This window comes from Suncus etruscus, chromosome 1 (assembly GCF_024139225.1).
Source record: "Suncus etruscus isolate mSunEtr1 chromosome 1, mSunEtr1.pri.cur, whole genome shotgun sequence".
Taxonomy (NCBI): Eukaryota; Metazoa; Chordata; class Mammalia; order Eulipotyphla; family Soricidae; genus Suncus; species Suncus etruscus.
Genome location: NC_064848.1, coordinates 61,279,316 through 61,302,290, shown reverse-complemented (window position 1 = coordinate 61,302,290; position 22,975 = coordinate 61,279,316). Strand labels below are relative to the sequence as shown.

Sequence of the window (22,975 nt, the reverse complement as noted above, 5' to 3'; positions counted from 1 at the left end):
GAAAATGTATGTGTATATATTTGTGTATCTGTATTTAAAAACATAAAAAATAATGAGAAAAAATTTCATAAAATTAAATGTGAATCATTACATATATAAAGAGTAATTAGTGCTCATTGAATTATTATCTGCACTTTTCTGAGTCTAAAAGATATGTGACAAGTAGTCAAACATATGACATGGCTCTTCATATAAAATATATAAGAATTAATAAATTTTATAATTAATGCTTTTTTATGGTTTTTGGGTCACACCTGGAGGCGCTCGGGGTTATTCTTGGCTCCTATGCTCAGAAATTGCTCCTGAAAGGCACAGGGAGCCATATGGGGTGCCAGGATTTGAACCACCGTCTCTCCGGAATCGGTTGCATGCAAGACAAATGCCCTACCGCTGTGCTATCTCTCTGCCCCCCTAATTATTGCTTTTTATAACATTCCTCCATGTTAGCATTTCTTCTTTAACCACTTCCACTACATTTGATCAAATAAGTAAAGGAAGGAATAGAAAGAGAAATGGCAATCATTTTATTTCACTTTTCATTATCCTGAAAAAATTATTGCAAAGGTGAAAATTAGCTCATTATAATGATTTTTTAAATCAATTCAGATTCTTCAGGTCTCTTACAATATATCTGGAACACTTGATAAATTCTAGATCCTAAATATCTTTCAAAAATTAGTAATAAATAATATGAAAACTAGATTCTCCTTTAAACCTATTTTTGCAGTGCCCAGACTCATTTAAAAGAGATATACCCTACTTAAACTTTTGAGGTTAACTTAAACTAATATGCATGTGCATTGAAATGTAAAAAAGCTAGCCTAGGAGACGGACCGCGGTTCGATCCCCCGGCGTCCCATATGGTCCCCCAAGCCAGGAGCGACTTCTGAGCGCATAGCCAGGAGTAACCCCTGAGCGTCACCGGGTGTGGCCCAAAAACCAAAAAAAAAAAAAGAAATGTAAAAAAGTACTTTGCCTTCAATGTTTAAGGAGTTACATAAGAGTTATGTCTTTAGATTGCTTTGTGTGCTGAGAAGAAATATTACAATCTGGGGACTTGAGGGACAAAGCAATTGTACATAGGTTCTGTTTATTTTTCTTAATGTTCTTTGGCTGAAAAAGATATAAGCATTAGGACTACTGAGAATTCTGTTTATGGGTGATTGTTCTTCCACTGTAACTTTACCTTGTTCTCTTTCTTTTCATCTTTGTTCTCAAAATTAAAAATAAAAATTAATAAAAATTAAAAAAAGAGATATACCCTAACACTGAGTCACATTCCTGACCCATAAGTAAACATATATTTTCCCCTTCCCTTCTTCTTTTGTTGTGATGACAAAGGATAGCACACTTAACTGCAATGTTCACACATTTAACTGTAGCGTTCACTAGAGTTACTTTCTATTTGTAGTGCTTCCACATAGTTGGTTCTTGTTCACCAGAGATCACCATTTTGTTGTGGTCTTAAGGATCAGAACAACAAAGCCACTGGGATCACACTTAGCATGTGAGATGGTGCTAGAGTCCAAACTCAAAGATCTGATCCTGTAAAAAGGCACTCTACTATTGAACTATATTCCCAGCCCAATAAAAGATAAAAATATTGACTACCTTGTTGGCCTTTTATTTGCTTGTTTGTTTTGTTTTGTTTTTGCTTTTGGGCCACAACCACATGTTGTTCAGGGGTAACTCCTGGCTCTGCACTCAGGAATCACTCATGGCAGGTGCAGGGGACCATATGGTATGCTGGGAATTGAAACCAGGATAGTCATGTACAAGGCCCTACCCACTGTACTATCACGACAGCCTCTGTTGGTCTTACTTTATTCAGAAAAATAGACTGAAGAATGGAAAGAAAACAAGTTATTTATAAACCTTGAATATAGGTATTTCTTCCCAGAAATAATATGAAGAAAGTAGTTAATAATTATTCATGGAATAGATTATAAATTAATATTGTCTGTATTTAAACATTATTTTACCACTAACTCCTAGTAATCTGTGGTAAATTTTTCAGTCTATGTCTCTGTTTCCCCATCTGAAAAATTGGAACAGTAGAAGACTATCTTTGGGTTTTGTGATATTGAATATGTTAGTATGTTTTCATTCAAAGAATAGCATCTGGCTTTCTGTAAGACCTCAGAAAATTATATCTCTTATTACTAGTATCACTAAACTACCACCACCATCACCACTTTCAATAGCAATTTGGCATTTGTCTGGTGCATAAAAATAAGTGTGGCATTTGAATCCAAAACACTCACACACATCATAATCAACCTCTTTTAAATGAAAGAACATTTTTATCAATCTTTGTCTGTGTCCTCAAACTATTTTGAGAGAAACTGAAAGTAGCAACCAAACACAAAGAATGAATTGCACATTTCAAGAAGGAATCTGTGTGGTCTGGATAAATTAGTCTCAAGAGAAATGTACTCAGTCATTTGTCAAACAAAAAATGGGAAAAGGAGATTAATACCCAGCAATGTTCAGAGGCTATTCTTGGCTGTGAGCTCAAGACTTACACTTGGTAGTGTTTAGGTAAGATTATGTGGTGATGAAAATGTGTCAATCAAGGTCAATCATATGAAAGTAAATACCTAACCCCCTGTATTAACTTTCTGACCTCACCAAAATTTTTAAGGCTTACACATATTAGGTCAGCTCCTAGGGCAAAACAGAAGAATGCCTGTGCTTTTGAAAAAAAAATTCTCTTAAAGAAGAGCATACATATGTTGCCTCGTTACACATGACCTGAGCAAATGTCACCCACATCTCCCTTCTTGAGATGTGTACTTTCATAGTTTCATGCTGGGATGTGTACTGGGGTTCTCTCTGCCTTTGGAGAAGCCTGTACTCTTGAAGGTGTTACTGTCTCTTATTCTCTCCCTTCCCTTCCTAAGAATTTATAAATAAAATCAGTTTTAGCTTCAAAAAGTAAAAAGAAACAGAAGTATCTAATAGATAATACCAGGTAAGATATGTGCAGGGTACCAGGAACACACAGAGGAAAGATACATATGCTAGACCTGGAAGGAGGAAAGATTAGAAGGAAGATTATCCAGATTGTCATATTCAAATTGGACCTTAAAAACAGTACAGATAAGTGGAGAGAGGGAAAGAAATCATTCCTCCAGGGGTAATATCTGGCAAATGGAGAAAAAAGATGGGTGCCACTGCCATATGAAACAAGAAAAAAAATCTTCCTAAAATTAATGGGAAGATAGACATAATATAGAAATGAAAATTAAATAAATTATTTGAGGCCAAACTTCTGTTTATACAGAGCACATCTATACCATCCCCAACTCAAAATTAAAGCACAATTTGGTGAACAGAGAAACTGGTTAAGAGAAATTTAGATACAAAGTTCTCACTCACAACACTGGGTGGCAGCAGTGGGCAATGGCTTCCTCTGGTTTTCTTCTTGAATAGAATACTAGAAGCAAAAAGAGAGGGGGGTGGGAAGAGGGTAAGAGATCCAAACAAAGAGTGAAGGGACCATAATTACCCATAAAAAAAAGTTTAACATTTTATTGAAGGCAAATTTTTATAAAACTGAAACATTCTCCTTACTGATCTCTGCAGTCCTGATGGGTCAGGTTATCAATATAGCATCAGCCCAGTGTAACAGGCTATAAGCATGTTAACAGAGCTGTTCAGACTAAAAATTCTTGTATAACCCTCCTAAACTGCTATAAAGCTGTAGAAACTGTAGCTTTTTAAGTCTTAGAAGAGTAGGAAAATTCAGTCCCTCTGAGTTTTCCTATGGACAATTTACCAATTTCTCCTCACTGAAAACCTTTAATTTTCTTTTTTTTTTCTTTAATTTTCTAATCATGAAAAATTTAAAAAGTAATGGTGTGTCTTCCCTCACAAGATTATATAGAAAGTGAAATTACTTGGGGCCAAAACAATAATGCAGTAGGAGGGCATTTGCCTTGCACAAAGCCCACCAGGGTTTAATCACCAGCACTCCATTTGGTCCCCCAAACCTTGCCTGGAGTGATCCCTGAGTACTACCAGTTGTGGCCCAAAAAACAAAATAAAGATAATAATAATAAAGTTAAATATTTAAGCATATAATAGACATTGTATTTTTCAGAGTTTCCTTCCCACTTAGACCCTACACTCCCCAATTCAACCCACCATCATCACCCCCCAAACTAAAGTATACCAAAGCCTTTTTAAAATTTTTTTTCTGTTTTTTCTTTTTTGTTTGTTTGTTTGTTTGGGGCCACACCCGGCAATGCTCAGGGGTTACTCCTGGCTCTGTGCTCGGAAATCGGTCCTTGGCAGGCTCAGGGGATGCCAGGAAACTAACCTGGGTCTGTCCCAGGTTGGCCACGTGCAAGGCAAACACCCTACCACTGTGCTATCTCTCTGGCCCTTCATTTTAAGTTTCTTTTTTTGTTTTATTTTGTTTTGGGGCCACACCAGTGATACACAGGGGTTACTCCTGGCTATGTGCTCAGAAATCACTCCTGGCTTGGGGGACCATCTGGCATGCCGGGGGATCAAACTGCTCTTTGTTCTAGGCTAGCATGGGCAAGGCAGATGCCTTACCCCTTGTGCCACCGCTCCGGCCCCCATAAGTTTCTTATACTGACCAAAATCAAGTACAAGTCTTTAGGATGAGCAGGATTTGGAAAGTCAAGTCAAAAGCTGAAAAATCATAAACAGGCAGTAAACATACATAGTTTATAAGACAAAATAGTTGAGTTCGAAACCTACTGAAAGACTGGAAGGATATGTTGATCCAACAACTTACAAATATAATATTTGAAATTCTCATGAGGACTTGCACTAATTAATAAGCTGTGCTACTGAATAATTCAGTGCTTCTCTAAAACTGTCAATGAATGAATAACTCACTAAATAGATATTTCTCAACAACCTATTAAGTGCAAGATTTTAACTCGAAGGACTGAGAATGGAGCTTGTAGGTCTGGGTAAGGAAGATGAATTTGGGGCCGGAGAGATAGCATGAAGGTAAAGTGTTTGCCTTTCATGCAGAAGGTCATTGGTTCAAATCCCAGCATTCTATATGGTCCCCGAGTCTGCCAGGAGTGATTTCTGAGCGTGGAGCCAGAAGCACTGTGGGGTGTGACCCAAAAAAAAACAAAAAAAAACTAAGGAAGTTGAATTTTATTCTAGTATATTAGGAAGACATTTTGACTTTTTAATATATGAGAGAGGGGCCAGAGAGAGTACAATGCATAGGGATATAACTCAATTATATTTTTAAGTACAATATCTTAAATCACTGACTATTTGTGAGATGAACGATAAAGAAGAGGTGAAACATAATATTTACATAGCAATAAGTAGACAAAGCTGATATGGAATTACATGAGTGTGTTAATAATAAACAACATTTCAAGTAGTCTAAAAAAATGAACAGAGACCAAGAGAAAATGGGTTCTAAGGTATATGTATACCTCACATATCAGGGTCCTCAACTCAATAGACATTCTTGGGAGATCCAATAAACAATTTTAAAATAATAAGTGATTTTATTATATCAATATTTTGTGCATATAAAGTATTTTTTAAGAAATGAACTATAAAAGAAATATCAAAAATAAATATTACTATAATTAGTTCTAAAAGATTATTTAAATGACCTCACAATATTTATAAAACTGCCAATTATGAAAATGTTCAAATCATTTTTGCTAAGGTTAAACAAGCACTCAAAAGTACAGAAAAAAAAAGGTATCCAAATAAAAATACTTCAAGTCACATATTAATCAAGATGATGAAAAATCATAGATATAGAAGGCTGAAGCAGAAGGATCAAAGAAGGACCACATACCAAAAGGGCCCTTAAGATTTATAGCAGGCAACCCTCCAGGCCCAAAGGCAGTGGTGGGATGTAGTGTAAAACCTAAATTAAATGCCTTGCCAAGAATAATCTCTTACCAGCTAGACTCTCACTCAGATTTGAAGGAACAGTACACATCTTCATGAAAAACAATGCAGGAAATTATAGGCTCAAAAACTATTTTAAAAGAACTTAAGGGGGAGGTACTGTAAGACATGAGAAACGTATATAACCCCCCACTGCTCAATTTGACTGGCTTAAAAAAAAAGATATGAGAAACACAACAAACTTCTACCCAAAATTGTCACAAAATTTCATGACAATCATCTCTTTCAATGTCAATGAACTAAATGCACCAATTAAAAGATTCAGAGGCAAAATGAATAAGAAAATTAAATGCGAGCTTTGGACTAGAGAGAGATAAAGCACATGGCTTAGGCAGCATAGGGCAGGGAGAGCTCTGCAAAGAAAACACATGGTACATAGGCATCACATGGCAGAAGAAGCACATAACATGGAGGTTCATGGCAGAGAAAGGCCATGAAGTATAAAGCAAGCTGACTGCTTGGAGTATTAGTTCTCTATTGCTGCCCTGCTTCATCTCCCCGTCTGCTAAAGGGGTTAGAAACATGGTGCCTGGGGCGGCCTCACCCAACTCGTGGACTTTATTTATTTATTTATTTATTTACTTATTTATTTATTTATTTTTGGTTTTGGGGCTACATCCAGTGACGTTCAGGGGTTACTCCTAGCTATGCTCAGAAATCCCTCCTGGCTTGAGGGACAATATGGGATGCCAGGGGATCAGACTGTGGTCCATCCTAGGCTAGTGCAGGCAAGGCAGATGCCTTACCCCTTGTGCCAATGCTCCAGCCCCAGTGGACTTTTTTTTTTTTTTTTTTTACAACCAGTGCCTTGAACAGTGACATAGGACCCAGGGAACCAAGAAGACTGCAACAATGGTGAGTGCCTTGACTCTCTGGTGGCTAATCATGGCCTTCTTGAACTGGATTGAGAGTGCAGAGCCCATCACCAGAATATTGATGCACATGGCGCTTGTTCTGAATATTGCAAAGGCCACTTCAGGTGGAACAGGAGCAGACCGTGAAGGGGAGAGAAATGAAGATTCTGAACAGCCTCCCAGAGGCACATGGTCCATGATCTTTCTTCTACCAAAGGTGCTTGGTGCAAAAACCTCAGACCCCTAACCTGATAGAGCTCACTGGGAAAAAGCCAAAAAGAAAGCTCCATTGGAAGAGGACCAATAGCAGACAGATAAGGGGTCTCCCCACCCAGATTCCAGCTCTGGAACTGAAGGCCTTTACATCCCAGATGACCTCAGCAGCCCAACACGAAAGGAGAAGAAGGTAAAGATTGAGAATCCAAACCCAGCCAAAACCCAACCATAGAGACACTGCTTTCTGAACTTCTTGTAACTTTCTTTTAATCTCTTGACTCTAGTTGCATCAGTCACTATATTGCTGTTTAAAATGTGTTTTATCTATATGAATATTAATGTTTTGTTCTAAGCCCCACTGCAAACAGAAAATTTTGTATCTAACGTTAGTGATTTAATATTAGTTTGCACAATTCTGGGGAAATGCTTAATGTTGTTAGAGTTAAAAGTTCTCAGCTATCCTAGAGAATGTTTCCCAATTGCTAGGATGTTTTATTGTGTATTATGTAGCAACTTACTCCCAAATTATGTCTGAAAAAAAAATGTTCTAGTGTCTTTGTCCACAGATGTGGATGGAAAAGGAACTTGGATACTAAAGCCTCTTTTTGTTGTTGTTGGGCCACACCTGGTGACACTCAGGGGTTACTCCTGGCTAGGCGCTCAGAAATCGGTCCTGACTGGGAAACCGACCCCGGGGATTGAACCAAGATCTGTCCTGGGTCAGCCACAGCAAGGTCAGGCAAGTACAAGGCAAAAGCCCTACCACTGTGCTATAGCTTTGGCCCCTATAGCCTCTTATTAACAGTGATCATTATAAGAATATTTTCACAAATTTATTTTCAAACTGTACATATAGCTGAAGAAATGTTCTTGTGATTTTATTTAGAGAAGTTTATGAAAAAGAACTCAGATGTTCTAGATTCGTATTACAGTTCTTGGTGTAAAAATGTTTAAGAATTTTCAAATTAAGAGTATCTGCAGAAATGTTCTAATGTTTATGTTTAGAGAAGTCTAGGAAAAAATGTGATATATATATAAAATATGTAAAATGCTGATTGTTTTGATAATTAAGTATACAAATTAAACTTTGATGCTTTGAGTTCTTTTTTTGTTTGTTTGTTTTGTTTTTTGGGCCATACCCGTTTGATGCTCAGGGGTTACTCCTGGCTAAGTGCTCAGAATTTGACGGAGAGATAGCATAGCGGCGTTTGCCTTGCAAGCAGCCGATCCAGGACCAAAGTTGGTTGGTTCGAATCCCGGTGTCCCATATGGTCCCCCGTGCCTGCCAGGAGCTACTTCTGAGCAAACAGCCAGGAGTAACCCCTGAGCACCGCTGGGTGTGGCCCAAAAACCAAAAAAAAAAAAAAAAAAAAAGGAATTGCCCATGGATTGGGGGGACCATATGGAAGGCTGGGGGATGAAACCATGGTCCATTCCTTGGCTAGCACTTGCAAGGCAGACACCTTACCTCTAGCGCCACCTCACCAGCCCGATGCTTTGCGTTCTGATCTGAGGTTCCAGCCTGAAGTTTCCAGTGGAGAAAAGTAGAACAAAAGTTTTGTAATTTTTCTCATTGTTTTTGTTTTGTTTAAAATAAAAAGGTATAGCTCTCTTGAGCTGGAGGCTAGCTCTAGCTGGCATGGGGTTGGGGGAGACCCCATGTGGAAGGCCTTTTCCCTAACTTGGGTGCGCTGGGAGCCTTGATAGGACCCCAGCCTTCCCCTCTTCTGCCCCCAGCCTCCAGGTCTTCTGGAGTGGCAGCCCAGGTGGCCAGACAAGGTGGGTGTCGGAGGGTCCCTCCTGGATGGAGTCCCAAGCTTTCCCCACCCTTCCTTCAGCTCTAGGGTGGGAAGGGCACAGGGGGTAGGGCGGGCAGATCCTGGCTTCCGGCTCTCTCTCGATCCTCTCTTGAGCTGGAGGCTAGCTCTAACCGGCATGGGGTTGGGGGAGACCCCATGTGGAAGGCCTTCTCCCTAACTTGGGTGTGCTGGGAGCCTTGAAAGGCCCCCCAGCCTTCCCCTCTTCTGCCCCCGGCCTCCAGGCCTTCTGGGGTGGCAGCCCAGGCGGCCAGAAATGGTTGGTCCTAACTTGGGGTGTGCTGAGATTTGCTCGGTTGCGCTGTTTGTCACTGGCAATTTCTGACCACTCTGCATATGAAAAACCGCGCAGGGGCTCTAGCATGTATTAAGCGTATTCCTTATCTTTATGTTCTGTTTTGGTATCCAGAATGTCCATTTTGTATTCTGCCCTTTCCCACACCCCTCCAAAGCTCATTTTTAGTCCTTAACTCTCTCACACCCCCCCCAAACATCACTAACCCACATTACTCTTTTTAACTTCAGTATTACACAATCCTAATCACAGACTAAAGCCGTGCATTGTATGTAACAACCCCAAACTGTTTCAAAAGACATAAAATGGATACGTATTTCTTTAGAATATTTTGTTTTTTTTTCTCTGACAACTATAAGTCTTACTAAATATTCTCGTATACAGTGACGATTCTAACCACTTTTTATCTTCTCTTTATGAGCTGTTCAACAAGGAATTTTGGTGAAAGAGTCCCCCAGTTTAATCCTTATGATTGAACCATGTCATGGGGATTGTTGGACTTGTTCTTATGGCCCCCATATGCACCAATAACGCCACGTGGCATTGCTCCTTTTTTGCATAGGCACATTAAAATGGGAAAATACTATACATACAAATAAGATCCTATCTAATAGAGATTGGAATACACAAATCTTGTAGTGCAAAGGGACCTTACACCCTGAACATTGACATAATGACCTGGCACAGGCCTCAGAAGAAAGGGCATTTTCCATTCACCCCTGAACCAGGGAAGCCATCCACGAAATATCCAGGTTTGTCTATAACATCACCTGGAAGCAATCCTCTACCACAGAAGACCCTACCACTGCTCAGACATCGACCTGCTCAAAAGAGACTTCCCTTAACACTGAGAAGACTTAACAACAACAACGACCTGCTTACAGGACAGGGTTTCCTGCATTGCCATTTAATGGTGAGGTGAAACGAGAAGACACTCCACATCCTGACTTCAATGTAGGATATGCAGATTCCAGGATCTTTAATACAGAAACATGATACCATCAACAGAGACTGTGTGAAAAGTGTGTTGGCACTACAGACAATGTCTTGGATTGGACGATCTAACTTGCCTGGAGCCCAGAGTTGGTCTTATGCCAGGAAACTTCAGGGGTAGGGTCTCTTTGTATTTAGGCCAAGGTTATTCCTTTCCATGCCCCTCATATTTTGGTGGGCCTATGCAAACAACAATTGCCACTCTAACACCGTTTTACTGTGCTCCTTTGACTCTAATCCTTAAAAAAAAAAAAAACCACTTAAAATTTGAGGTTAACTTAAGCTAATATGCATGTATATGGAAATGTATAAAAAATATTATGACTCTAATGTTTAAGGAGTTACGTAAGTTTTATGGCTTTAGATTGCCTTGTGTGCTGTTAAGAAATATTATAATGTGTTACAATCTGCGGACTTGAGGGACAAAGTAATTGTACATGGATTCTGTTTTATTTATCTTAGTGTTCTTTGGCTGAAAGTTCAAAGTTAAGATATCAGCAAGGGGACTTCTGCTGAGAATTATGTTATGGGTGATTGTCCTTCCACTGTAACTTTACCTTGTCCTCTTTCTTTGCATCTTTGTTCTCATAATTAAAAATTAAAAATTTAAAAAAAATAAAAATAAAAAGGGATAAATGTAACCCTTTCCCCAACTTCCTATTTCCCTAACCTCTTCTTTAGGTATATAAAAATCTACCTGGATTACAGGGCTTTCCCCATACTGGTAGGTGGGGTTCTGGATAATAAAGAAAAGCTCATCTGGATTACAGGGCCTTCCGCAATCCTGGTGGGTGGGGTTCTGGATATTAAAAAAAAATAAGTACTGGTTGTGGCTGGAGAAAGAGAAAGTACATAGCTTAGGCAGCCTCGGGCAGGGAAAGCTCAGCAAAGAAAGCACATGGTGCATAGGCAGCACATTGCAGAAGGAGCACATGGCAGAGAGAATCATGACAGAGAAAGAATGTGAGGAATAAAGTGACTTGACTCCAATGAATGAAAAGAAAAGAAAGGGAAAAAAAAGAAAATACAACCTGCAAGAAATAAATGTGAATAATCAGAAAAAAAAAATAGACTCAACATCAAAGGTTGAAAGACAATTCTTCAGGCAATAAAAGTCCTTTAAAACGACTGGAGTGGCCATACAAATATAAGACAATGTAGACTTCAGACTCAAATAGGTATGAGACATATAGGGTAATTTTTTAATAATCAAGAGATATGTACATCAGGATATGTATACTTCTAAATATATATATATATATATATAAATTCAATGAGGGGCCAAAAAAATACTTTAAGTAATTTCTTTCTTTCTTTCTTTCTTTCTTTCTTTCTCTTTCTTTCTTTCTTTCTTTCTTTCTTTCTTTCTTTCTTTCTTTCTTTCTTTCTTTCTTTCTTTCTTTCTTTCTTTCTTTCTGTTTTGTTTTTCAGGCCACACCATTTGATGCTCAGGGGTTACTCCTGGCTAATCGCGCCCCTGGCTTGGGGGGACAATATGGAACGCCGGGGGATAGAACCGTGGTTCTTCCTTGGCTAGCGCTTGCAAGGCAGACACCTTACCTCCAGCGCCACCTCACCAGCCCCTCTTTTTTTTATTTATTTTTTTTAATTCGGCAGGAGAGTTGTTACACACTCTTTACACACAGGCCATCGTCCTGCTACTTAAAGCAATTTCTAATAGACTTAAAGAAAGACATATACAGTAGTAATACACCTCTCTTTCATCACTTAATATATAGATCAATCAGGCTAAAACTCAATAAGAAAAATACTAGCTTAGAAATAAGAAATGGAAGTCACAAGGCCAGTAAACATATGTAGGGCTTTATATTCCCCCAAAACCAAATACAGAATCTTCTCCAAAGCACATGGAACATTCTCTAAGATAGACAAAACACTGGACCATAAAAACATACTTCCATAAAATTAAGAGGATAAAATTATATCAACTTTCTTCTCAAATCATGATGCACTTCTAATACATGCTGGCACATAAAACATACCTCCATAAAATCAAGAGAATAGAAATTCTGCAGGCTACCTTCACTGACCACAAGGTTCTGAAATTAGATGTGAACTACAAAGGGTCACAGAAGAAATACTTTAACAACTGGAAATTAAACAACCTACTAATGAACAACCAGTAGGTCCAAGATGAAATCAAAGAGGAAATTAAAACTTTTCTGGAAACAAATGAAAATGAAGGCATAAACTGTCAGAATCTATGGGATACAGCAAAAGCAGTACTGAGAGGAAAATTTACAGCTTTCAAGCACATATCAAGAAGGAAGAAGGAGCATACCTTAATAGCCTAAAGACGCCACTCATAATATTAGAAAATGATCAATAAAAGGAACCAAAACTAGGGAGACAGAAGGAAATAACAAAGCTTAGAGCAGAAATAAATGAAGTAGAAACCAAAAAAACAGTCCGAAAGAACAACAAAAGCAGAAGTTGGTTCTTTGGAAAAATAAACAAGATTGATAGATCATTGGCAAAACTCACAAAGAGAGAGAAACTTGATAACCATATTAGAAATGAAAAGGGGAAGATAACTACAGATATTGCAGAGATTCAAAGGGTAATCAGAGACTACTTTGACAAACACTATGCCACTAAACATGAGAACCTGGAAGAAATGGATAAATTCTTGGACTCTTAGATAAATTCTTGAACGCTTCCACAGTTAAATAAGGAGGATGTAGCATATCTAAACACCCCATCACTATTGAGGAAATTAAAATGGTAACCAAATGATGCCCAAAAATAAAAGCCCAGACCCAGATGGATTCATTAATGAATTCTTTCAAACCTTTCAAGAGGAACTACTAACAATCCTTGCCAGGCTCTATCATGAAATTGAAAAAAACAGGATCACTTCCGAATAGTTTTTTATGAAGCCAATATCACTTTGATAACAAAACCTGACAGAGATGCTGCCAAAAAAGAAAATTACAAACCAAAATCCCTGATGAACACAGTTACAAAGATCCTCAACAAAATCCTGGCAAATAGGATCCAATGACTCATCAAAAAGGTCATTCACTACAGTCAAGTAGTTTTCATCCCAGGAATGCAAGGATGGTTTAACATCCATAAATCTATCAACATAATATATAACATCAACACGAAAAATAAAAAACACATGATCATATCAATAGATGTAGAGAAAACATTTGATAAGGTCCAATACCCATTCTTGATAAAAAAAAAAACTCTCAGCAAGATGGGAATGAAAGGAACCTTTCTCAATATAGTTAAGGCCATCTACCACAAGCCAATGGCAAATATTATCCTCAAAGGAGAAAAACTAAAAGCCTTCCCTCTAATTTCTGGTACAAGACAAGGCTGTCCTCTCTCACCACTCCTCTTCAACACAGTACTGAAGTACTTACTATAGCGATTAAGAAAGAAAAAGATATCAAGGGAATCCAGATAAGAAAGGAAGAAGTCAAATTCTCACTGTTTGCAGATGACATGATACTATATTTAGAAAACCCTAAAGACTCTATCAAAAAAGCTTCTAGAAATAATAGATTCATATAGCAATGTGGCAGACTACAAAATTAACACACACAAAATCAATGGCCTTTTTATACACCAATAATGATAGGGAAGAAATGGGCATTAAGAAAACAACCCCGGGCCTGGAGAGATAGCACAGCGGCATTTGCCTTGCAAGCAGCCGATCCAGGACCTAAGGTAGTTGGTTCGAATCCCGGTGTCCCATATGGTCCCCCGTGCCTGCCAGGAGCTATTTCTGAGCAGACAGGAGTAACCCCTGAGCACCGCCGGGTGTGGCCCAAAAACAAAAACAAAAACAAAAAAGAAAGAAAACAATCCCATTCACATTAGTGTCACACAAATTCAAATATCTTGAAGTCAACTTGACTAAAGATATGAAGGATCTATTAAAAAAAAAAGATAAGACCCTGCTTCAAGAAATAAGAGAGGACACGGAATCCTCAAAGCATTGTACAGATTTAATGCGATCCCTCTAAAGATATCCATGACATTCTTCAAAGAAGTGGATCAAACACTTCTGAAATTCAATGAAGCAATAAACACCCACGAATAACTAAAGAAATCCTTGGGGAAATGAATATGGGAGGCATTACTTTCCCCAATTTTAAATGGTATTGCAAAGTAATAGTTATCAAAACAGCATGTAATTGGAATAAAGACAAATCTTCAGATCAGTGGAATAGGTTTGAGTACTCAGAGAATGTTCCCCAGATATAAGATCACTTAATTTTTGATAAAGGAGCAAGAAATATTAAATGGAGCAAGGAAAGCCTCTTTAACAAGTGGTGTTGGCACAACTGATTAGCCACTTGCAAAAAAAAGCTAACTCAGACCCCCAGCTAACACCATGTACAAAGATCAAATCCAAATGAATTACAGACCTGATATCAGACCTAAAACCATAAGATATACAGAGCAACACATAGGTAAAACACTCCATGACATTGAGACTAAAGGCATCTTTAAGGAGGAAAGAGCACTCTACAAACAAGAGGAAGCAGAGATAAACAGATGGAAATATATTAAGCTGAGAAGCTTCTGCACCTCAAAGGAAATAGTGACCAGGATACAAGAGCCACACACTGAGTGGGAGAAATTATTCACCCAATGCCCATCAGAAAAGGGGCTAATATCCAAAATATACAAGGCATGTTCTGAGCCCTTAGCCAGGAGTAACGCCTGAGCATCAAACGGGTGTGGCCGAAAAAAAAAACCAAAACCAAAATATACAAGGCACAAGCAGAATTTTACAAGAAAAAGACATCGAATCCCATCAAAAATGGGGAGAAGAAATGAATAGATACTTCCTCAAAGAAGAAATACAAATGGCCAAAAGACACATGAAAAATCATCAGAGAGATGCAAATTAAAATAATTATGAGGTACCATCTCATACCACAGAGATTAGCGCACATCACAGAATGAGAACAAGCAGTGCTGGCGGGAATGTGGAGAGAAAGGAACTCTCATTCACTGCTGGTAGGAATGCCCCCTGATCCAACCTTTATAAAAAGCGATATGGAGATTCCTCAAAAAACTGGAAATTGAGCTCCCATACGATACAACTATATCACTTTTAGGAATATACAAAAATGCAATTCAAATATCCTTTCCTCACACCTATATTCATCACAACACTTTTTACAATAGCCAGACTCTGGAAACAACCAAGATGCCCTTCAACAGATGAATGGCTAAAGAAACTGTGGTACATATACACGATGAAATATCATGCAGCCATCAGGAGAGATGAAGTCATGAAATTTTCCTAGACATGAATGTACATGGAATCTATTATTCTGAGTGAAATAAGTCAGGGGGAGAGAGATAGAAACAAAATAGTCTCACTCATCTATGAGTTTTAAGAAAAAAAATATTTTTGCAATAATTCTCAGGGACAAAAGAGATGATAGCTGGAAGGTTCAGCTCATGATATGAAGCTCACCACAAAGAGTGGTGAATGCAGATAGAAAAATAACTGCACTGACAACTATCATAACAGTGTGAGTGAAAGAGGGAAGTAGAAAGCCTGTCTCAAATACAGGCAGGGAGTGGTGGTGGGAGATTTGGGACACTGGTGATGGAAATGTTGCAATGGTGAAGGTGGGTGTTTTTTATATGACTAAAACCCAACTACAATCATATCTGTAATCAAGGTGTTTAAATAAAGATATTTTAAAAATAATTTTAAAGGATATGTTGAGGGGTTAGAGTGATAGGACAACAGGTAAGTTGCTTATCTTGCACACAGTTGACCTGGTTTCAATACCCAGAATCCTATATGGTCCCACAAAACTGCAAGGACTGATTCCTGAGGAGCACAGAGGCAAGAAGACTACCAGATATAGCCAAGAGTAAATTTTATCTTTGCAAGCATTCGTTAGAAAAAAAAAAAGTGTCCACATAAATAAAACCAAGGAGTAGTTCTTTCGTGAAACTGACACAGGTCCCAGCAACAGCATCAGGAACCAGACTCCACCCAAAAAAATGCCGAACACTGCCCCAGCACCAATTTGTACCAGTTATATCATGACATCCTGACATGAGGAAATGGCAACAACTTGAGCTAGGAGAGGGCCGCCCTATCTCATCATCTAGCAGTATGATACAATTGGGAGATATGTCATCTTTTGCCCTAAGCAAAACCAATTTGCTATTTACAGAATACTGGCCTTGACAAACATGGACTGGACAGAACCTAGCAAGGAACCAATGAGGAAGTTCCTTGACTAGGCCTCAGCTTCGGATTCACACAAAAAACATGATCTCTAATCCTAGAGGTCTGACTTTGACAACTGCAACTGAACAGAACATCTGGAACCATGCTGAAAGACTATAGCCTAGGCTCAGACCTATGATCTGAGCAAAAACAAAGTCCACTAACCACAGAGGGCTGATTACAACAACAGTAATGAAACAGAAACCCTAGAACTGTTAAGAAAAAAAAAGGGGGGGGCGGAGAGATAGCACAGCGGCGTTTGCCTTGCAAGCAGCCAATCCAGGACCAAAGGTGGTTGGTTCAAATCCCGGTGTCCCATATGATCCCCTGTGCCTTCAAGGAGCTATTTCTGAGCAGACAGCCAGGAGTAACCCCTGAGCACCGCAGGGTGTGACCCAAATACACACACACACACACACACACACACACACACACACACACACAAAAGGAAACAAAGAGACAAACAAAATCTCTCTTCTAGCCTTCGCCCTATGACCTACACAAATAACAAGATCTTCAGCTACAGAGGCGAGATGTCATCACCCACACCTGAGCGGAAAGACTCCTGGAAACATAAAAGGACCTTGAGGTGTGTAAAAGAGTAAGTACGGAGCTTGTAGTTGTTTCTATGGCAGTATGCTTCAAGGGCGGAGAAACCCTGTATCTCCCATTTTAATTTCCCCAGTGTTTACTGTGCCTACTGTGCCTATGCATAAAAACAAACCCTTTTATAAAAAATTGCTGGTCTGTTTTTTTTCCTCTTTTCTTATTTTTGCTCTTGTTTTTGTTTTTTATTTTATTTTTTTGATGCGTTTCTTCATAGCAGATAGTTTTGGTTTTGGGTTTACTCTTTTTTTCCTTTCTTTTCTTAATCTTTTTTGTACTTTTTTTGTTACTCCCTTATTGGTTTTTGTTTCGTTTTGGTTTGCTTTTTGCTTTGTCTCGTTTTATTTTGTTTTGTTACTTTTTTCTTCTCTTCTTTTCTTCTTTCCCCTTTCTTCCTCCAAAGGAATACTTACAGCACCTAGACGGACTCCTCCCATATCCCTTCTTATATCTCCAATAGAGCCACATTACTGGAATCACCTTGATCAGCATCATATATGGAGGGAGAAAAATGAATGGTACCAAGACCAGACAGTCATATGTTCATTTGGTGGAAATAAAAAATGATCAGACTTGAACACAAAATCCAAAATCAACGACAACAGATACCCAGTCTACATCAATCTGTACATGAAGGGAACAGCTTTGCTAGAAATAAAGGGAATAGAGAAGGGGGAAGAGGGATGCATGCTGAGAACAGGAGTGGAGAGAGGACAACATTGGTGGTGGGAATGCCCCTCATTCATTACTACAATGTGCCTTAAATATTACTGTGAAAGATTTATAATTCACTTTTCCCACAATAAAAAAAGGAAAAAAGAAAGAAAAAAAAGTAGTTCTTTGAAAAACAAAAATAAAGATTGATAAACTACTAGCAAAACTCACAAAGAAAGAGAAAGCAAAAACACAAATAAACAAAGTAGGAATTCAACAAATCATCAAGGATTACTTTCAGAATCTTTATGCCATGAAACAAGAGACCCTAGAAAAAAAAATGGATACATTCTTGGAGTCCTACAATCTTTCAAGACTGAACTAAGATGATTTGAATACCTAAACAGACTTATCACTATCCAGGAAATTGAAATAGTAATCAAAATCTTTCCAAAAACAAGATGAAGAGCATTATGCTGATCCAAGTGGGTCAGGGGATATATATAGAATAAACACACTCATTTATGGGGTATATAAAAAAGAAGATAGTGAGCTAATAATAGCCAAAAACATTAGAGACAAGGGCCAAGAGAAATGGACCATGGCAGAAGCTTCCCACAAAGAGTGGGGACTGCAGTTAGATCAGAGAAGGGAACTCAATGACAATGATAGTTGGAAATAATCATTCTGGACATGAATTCGGTGTTGAAAGAAGGTCATGTGATAAGCATTATACTCTTAAGACAACTATATTGAAAATCACAGTATCTAAAATGAAAAAAAAAAGAGTGAGAGAGAAAGAAGAAAATTAGCTGCCATAGAGGCAGGTAAAAATGGAGGGTTTGGTGGGAGGGAAACTGGGACATTAGTGAAGAAAAATGTGTACTAGTAAAGGGACCAGTGTTGAATACTATATAACTGAAAATCAATCATGAACAATTTTGTAATCGTGTATCTAAATTTATTTAAAAGAATAACTTTTTAAAAATATCCCAGGCCTGGATAGATTCACTAATGAATTCTTTCAAACCTTTAAAAAGAACTTATTGTCAATCATTTTCAGACTCTTTCAAGAAATTGAAGAAAGAGAAACACTCCCAGTTTCTATAAAGTAAATATCAAACTGATACCAAAAGTAGGTATGTCACAAGAAAAGAGAATTTGATAAACACAGATGAAAGATAATGAACAACATACTAACAAATAGAATCCAAATAGCTCAAAAAAGATCATACATCATGACCAACTAGGTTTCATTGAGGTCATGTAAGGATGGTTTAACATATTTAAATAAATCAACATAATACACCATACTAAAAAATCATATGTATCAAGATATGCAGAAAAGCATTTGAAAAGATCCATCATGCATTCATAATAAAAACTCTAAACAAGATGGAAATTGAAGCAACTTTCCTCAATGTAATCAAAGCCATTTACCACAAACTCACAGTAAACATACTCAGTGGGGGGAAACTAAAAAGTCTTTCCTCTAAGATCAGGCATAAAAGAAAGTTGCCAGCTCTTGCCACTTCTAGAGTACTTATAGAGTACTGGGAGTATTAGCCATAGCAATTAGGCAAGAAAAAGATATCAAAGGTATCCAGATAGAAAAAGAAGTCAAACTTGGAAAAGAAGTCAAGCTCTCACTATTTGAAGATGTTACACAATATACAGAAAATACTAACCATTCTACAGAAAGATTCTAGAAACAATAGATTTGTATAGTAAAGTAAAGGCTACAAAATTAATATACAAAAGTAATTTTAATGAAAAAAATAAAGGCATTAAAAATACAATCCAGGAAGACCAGAGCAGGGGCACAAGTGGTAAGGCAACTGTCTGCCTAGCCCACGCTAGCCTAAGATGGACCAGGGTTCAATCCCCTGGCATCCCATATGGTCCCCAAGCCAGGAGGGATATCTGAGTGCATAGCCAGGAGTAACCCCTGAGCGCCACCAGGTGTGGCCCAAAAACAAAAACATACTAAAAAAAATCCTGAATTTGGAGCAATAGTGAAGTAGTAGGGTGTTTTCTTGCATGCAGCTGACCCAGGACAAACCTTGGTTCAATCCCCGGCATCTCATATGGTCCCCCAAGCCAGGAGCAATTTCTGAGCACATAGCCAGGAGTAACTCCTGAGTGTCACCAGGTCTGGGCCAAAAAAAACAAACAAAAAATTTTTTTGAAAAAGAAATTCCATGGAGCCAGGAGATCCTGCCAGCATGGTGTTTGGCCTTGCCAAAGGCTGCTCTAACCAGGCCTTGGAAGGGGTGCGGGACATGGGTCACCCCAGCACCCCTTACCTCCTTCCTCCTGTACTCCAGGGCTTTGCCTGGCCACATGGAAGCTTCAGCAGGCAACAAGGGGAGGTCATGGTTCCATGCTCTCTTTGCTTGTCCAATCACAGACCAAAGTGGTATCTTGGAAACACCCCCCTCTCTCTTGACTATTTCTAAAACATAAAAGGGTCACGTGTATCTTTTTTGTATATCTCAGATGTATTCCCTTAACATCTATAACTCTTGTTGAATATCCTCATATAGTGACAATTTTGCCCATTGGATTTGTTATTTGATTGCTTGATTTTCCCCCTTTGAGATCTGTTTTATAAGCAACACTGGTAGAAGAGTATCGCTGTATAGATTTCATGTTTGTACCAAGTTATGGGGAATTTTGGACTTTATTCATCGGCCCCCAGATGCACCAACAATATCTTGTGGCATTGCTTCTCTTTTGCATAGGCACATTAAAATGGGAAAATAATACATATGCAAACAAGTTCTTATCTAATAAAGATGGGAACACAAATTTGGTAATGTAATTAGGCCTTTTACCCTGAACATTGGCATAATGATTTGGCTCAGGCCTCAGAAGAATGGGCACTGCCCACACACACCTGAACAATGGATACCATCTATGGAAACAACCACAATTATCTTTAACATTACCAGGATCCAAGCCTCTACCAGGGAAGACCTACCACTGTTTTGGCATTGACTTACTCCAAAGAGTGCTCCCAACACCCAGACGACTCAGCAACAGTCTGCATGCAGGGAAGATCACTCTGCATTTAATGGTATGCTGAAACTAGAGGATGCTCCACATCAGCCTGACATCGATGAAAGAAATGCACAGAATCCAAAGTCTTTAAAGATAAGAATCTGATACCAACAATAGCTAAAGTGTGAAAAAGTTTCACCGGGACCTTGAGAATGACTGGAGTTGGATGAACCCAGAGTCTGTCTTATGCCAATAAACTTCTAGGGTGAGGCCTTTTTGTAATCAAGTCAAGGAGTTTTTCTCCATTTTCCCATTTTTCTGGACCTATGCAAACAATGGCGATTCCCACTATCACACCTTTAATATATTTTTTTACTCTTATCCTTTAAGGAAAAAAATACAACTTACTGAACTTAAAAACAAATAACTGTAGTAGAATGCCTGTCTCGAATACAGGCAGGGGATGGGAAGGGGGAGGGGGTAATGTTACACTGGTGAAGGGAGGTGTTCTGGTTATGACTGTAACCCAAATATGATCATGTTACTTAAATAAAAATATATTAAAAAAAAAAGAAATTCCATATACAATTGTGCCTCAGAAAATCAAGTACCTTGGGATCAACTTAACTAAAGAGGTAAAAGACCTACAAAGAAAACTACAAAACACTGCTTTATGAAAAAAATAAAGGATACATGGAAATGAAAACACATTCCCTGCTCATGGATTGGGAAGATTAACATTGTTAAAACACTGATAGGGGCCGGGCGGTGGCGCTAAAGGTAAGGTGCCTGCCTTGCCTGCACTAGTCTTGGACGGACCGTGGTTCGATCCCCCGGTGTCCCATATGGTCCCCCAAGCCAGGAGCAACTTCTGAGCGCATAGCCAGGAGTAACCCCTGAGCATTACTGGGTGTGGCCCAAAAATCAAAAAAAAAAAAAAAAAAAACAAAACACTGATAGTTCTCAAAGCATTGTACAGACTTTATAGAAATCCTTTAAGGATATCCATGATATTTTTCAAAGAAATCGATCAAACAATCTGGAATTCATTTGCAATAATAGGCCTCTATGAATAGCTAACAACTTCCTTATTGGTAAAAGAAAAAAAAAGATGATGCAAGGCATCATTTTTCCCAACTTCTAACTGTACTACAAAGTAGTAGTAGTAATACTGCATAGTAATCATAATGCATAAAACACAGTATTGGAATAAAGAAAGACCTTCAGATCAATGTAATAGACTTGAATATCCTGAAACATACCCTTAGTTACATGAACTCTATGAAAAAGGGCAACAGATAAAGTGGAGCAATGACAGCTTCTTCAAAAAGTGGTGGTGGGAAGAAAAGATTAGCTATATACAAAAAAAAAAAAAAAGAATTCAAACCTCTTTAGGCACATTGTACACAAAAGTCAAATTAAAATGGATTAAAGACCTTTATATCAAATCTGAAACTATAAGAACACAGAGGAAAATATAGGCAGAACTCTCCATGACATTGAAGCTAAAGGCATTTTCAAGGATGCAGCACCATTGACCAAGCAAGTAGAAGCAAAGAGAAACAAATGGGATTCCATTAAATTAAGAAGATTCTAAACCTCAAAGAAAATCATAACCAGGATACGAATAGTGACCACAGATTGGGATAATTATTCCCTAAATACCCATGTGTTAAAGGTATATAAGAATTGTTAGAGTTGGGGCCGGGCGGTGGCGCTAGAGGTAAGGTGCCTGCCTTGCCTGCACTAGCCTTGGATGGACCGCGGTTTGATCCCCAGTGTCCCATATGGTCCCCCAAGCAGGAGCGACTTCTGAGCACATAGCCAGGAGTAACTCCTGAGCGTCACCGGGTGTGGCCCAAAAACCAAAAAAAAAAAAAAAAAAAAAAAAAAGAATTGTTGTTAGAGTTTACAAAAAATAATAAGATGAAGTTTAACCAAAAAAAAAAATGGAGAGAAAAGATGAAAAGAAAAATTTAAAAGAGGGCCCGGAGAGATAGCACAGCGGCGTTTGCCTTGCAAGCAGCCAATCCAGGACCAAAGGTGGTTGGTTCGAATCCCGGTGTCCCATATGGTCCCCCGTGCCTGCCAGGAGCTATTTCTGAGCAGACAGCCAGGAGTAACCCCTGAGCACCGCCGGGTGTGGCCCAAAAAAAAAAATTTAAAAGAAGAAATACAGATGGCCAAAAGGCACATGAAAAATTCTTGACATCATTAATCATTCAGGAGAGGCAAATTAAAACGAGATCAGTACCCATTAAAAAGAAAGGAAAAAAACAACAACAACAACAACCAGTGCTGGCACAGAGACAAAGAGAAAGTGGACTCATCCACTGCTGGTGAGAATCTCAACTGGTCC

General features: G+C 38.6%; 1 protein-coding gene across 1 annotated transcript in view; it reads right to left on the bottom strand.

Moving 5' to 3' along the window:
• The window catches only part of UNC13B (unc-13 homolog B), a 246,002-nt gene that overhangs the window by 142,053 nt on the left and 80,974 nt on the right, over positions 1-22,975 (bottom strand). The window contains exon 7 of the mRNA XM_049772923.1: positions 3,382-3,439. Within this exon, the coding sequence (XP_049628880.1) occupies positions 3,382-3,439 (58 nt within the window). The remainder of the gene's footprint in view (positions 1-3,381; positions 3,440-22,975) is intronic.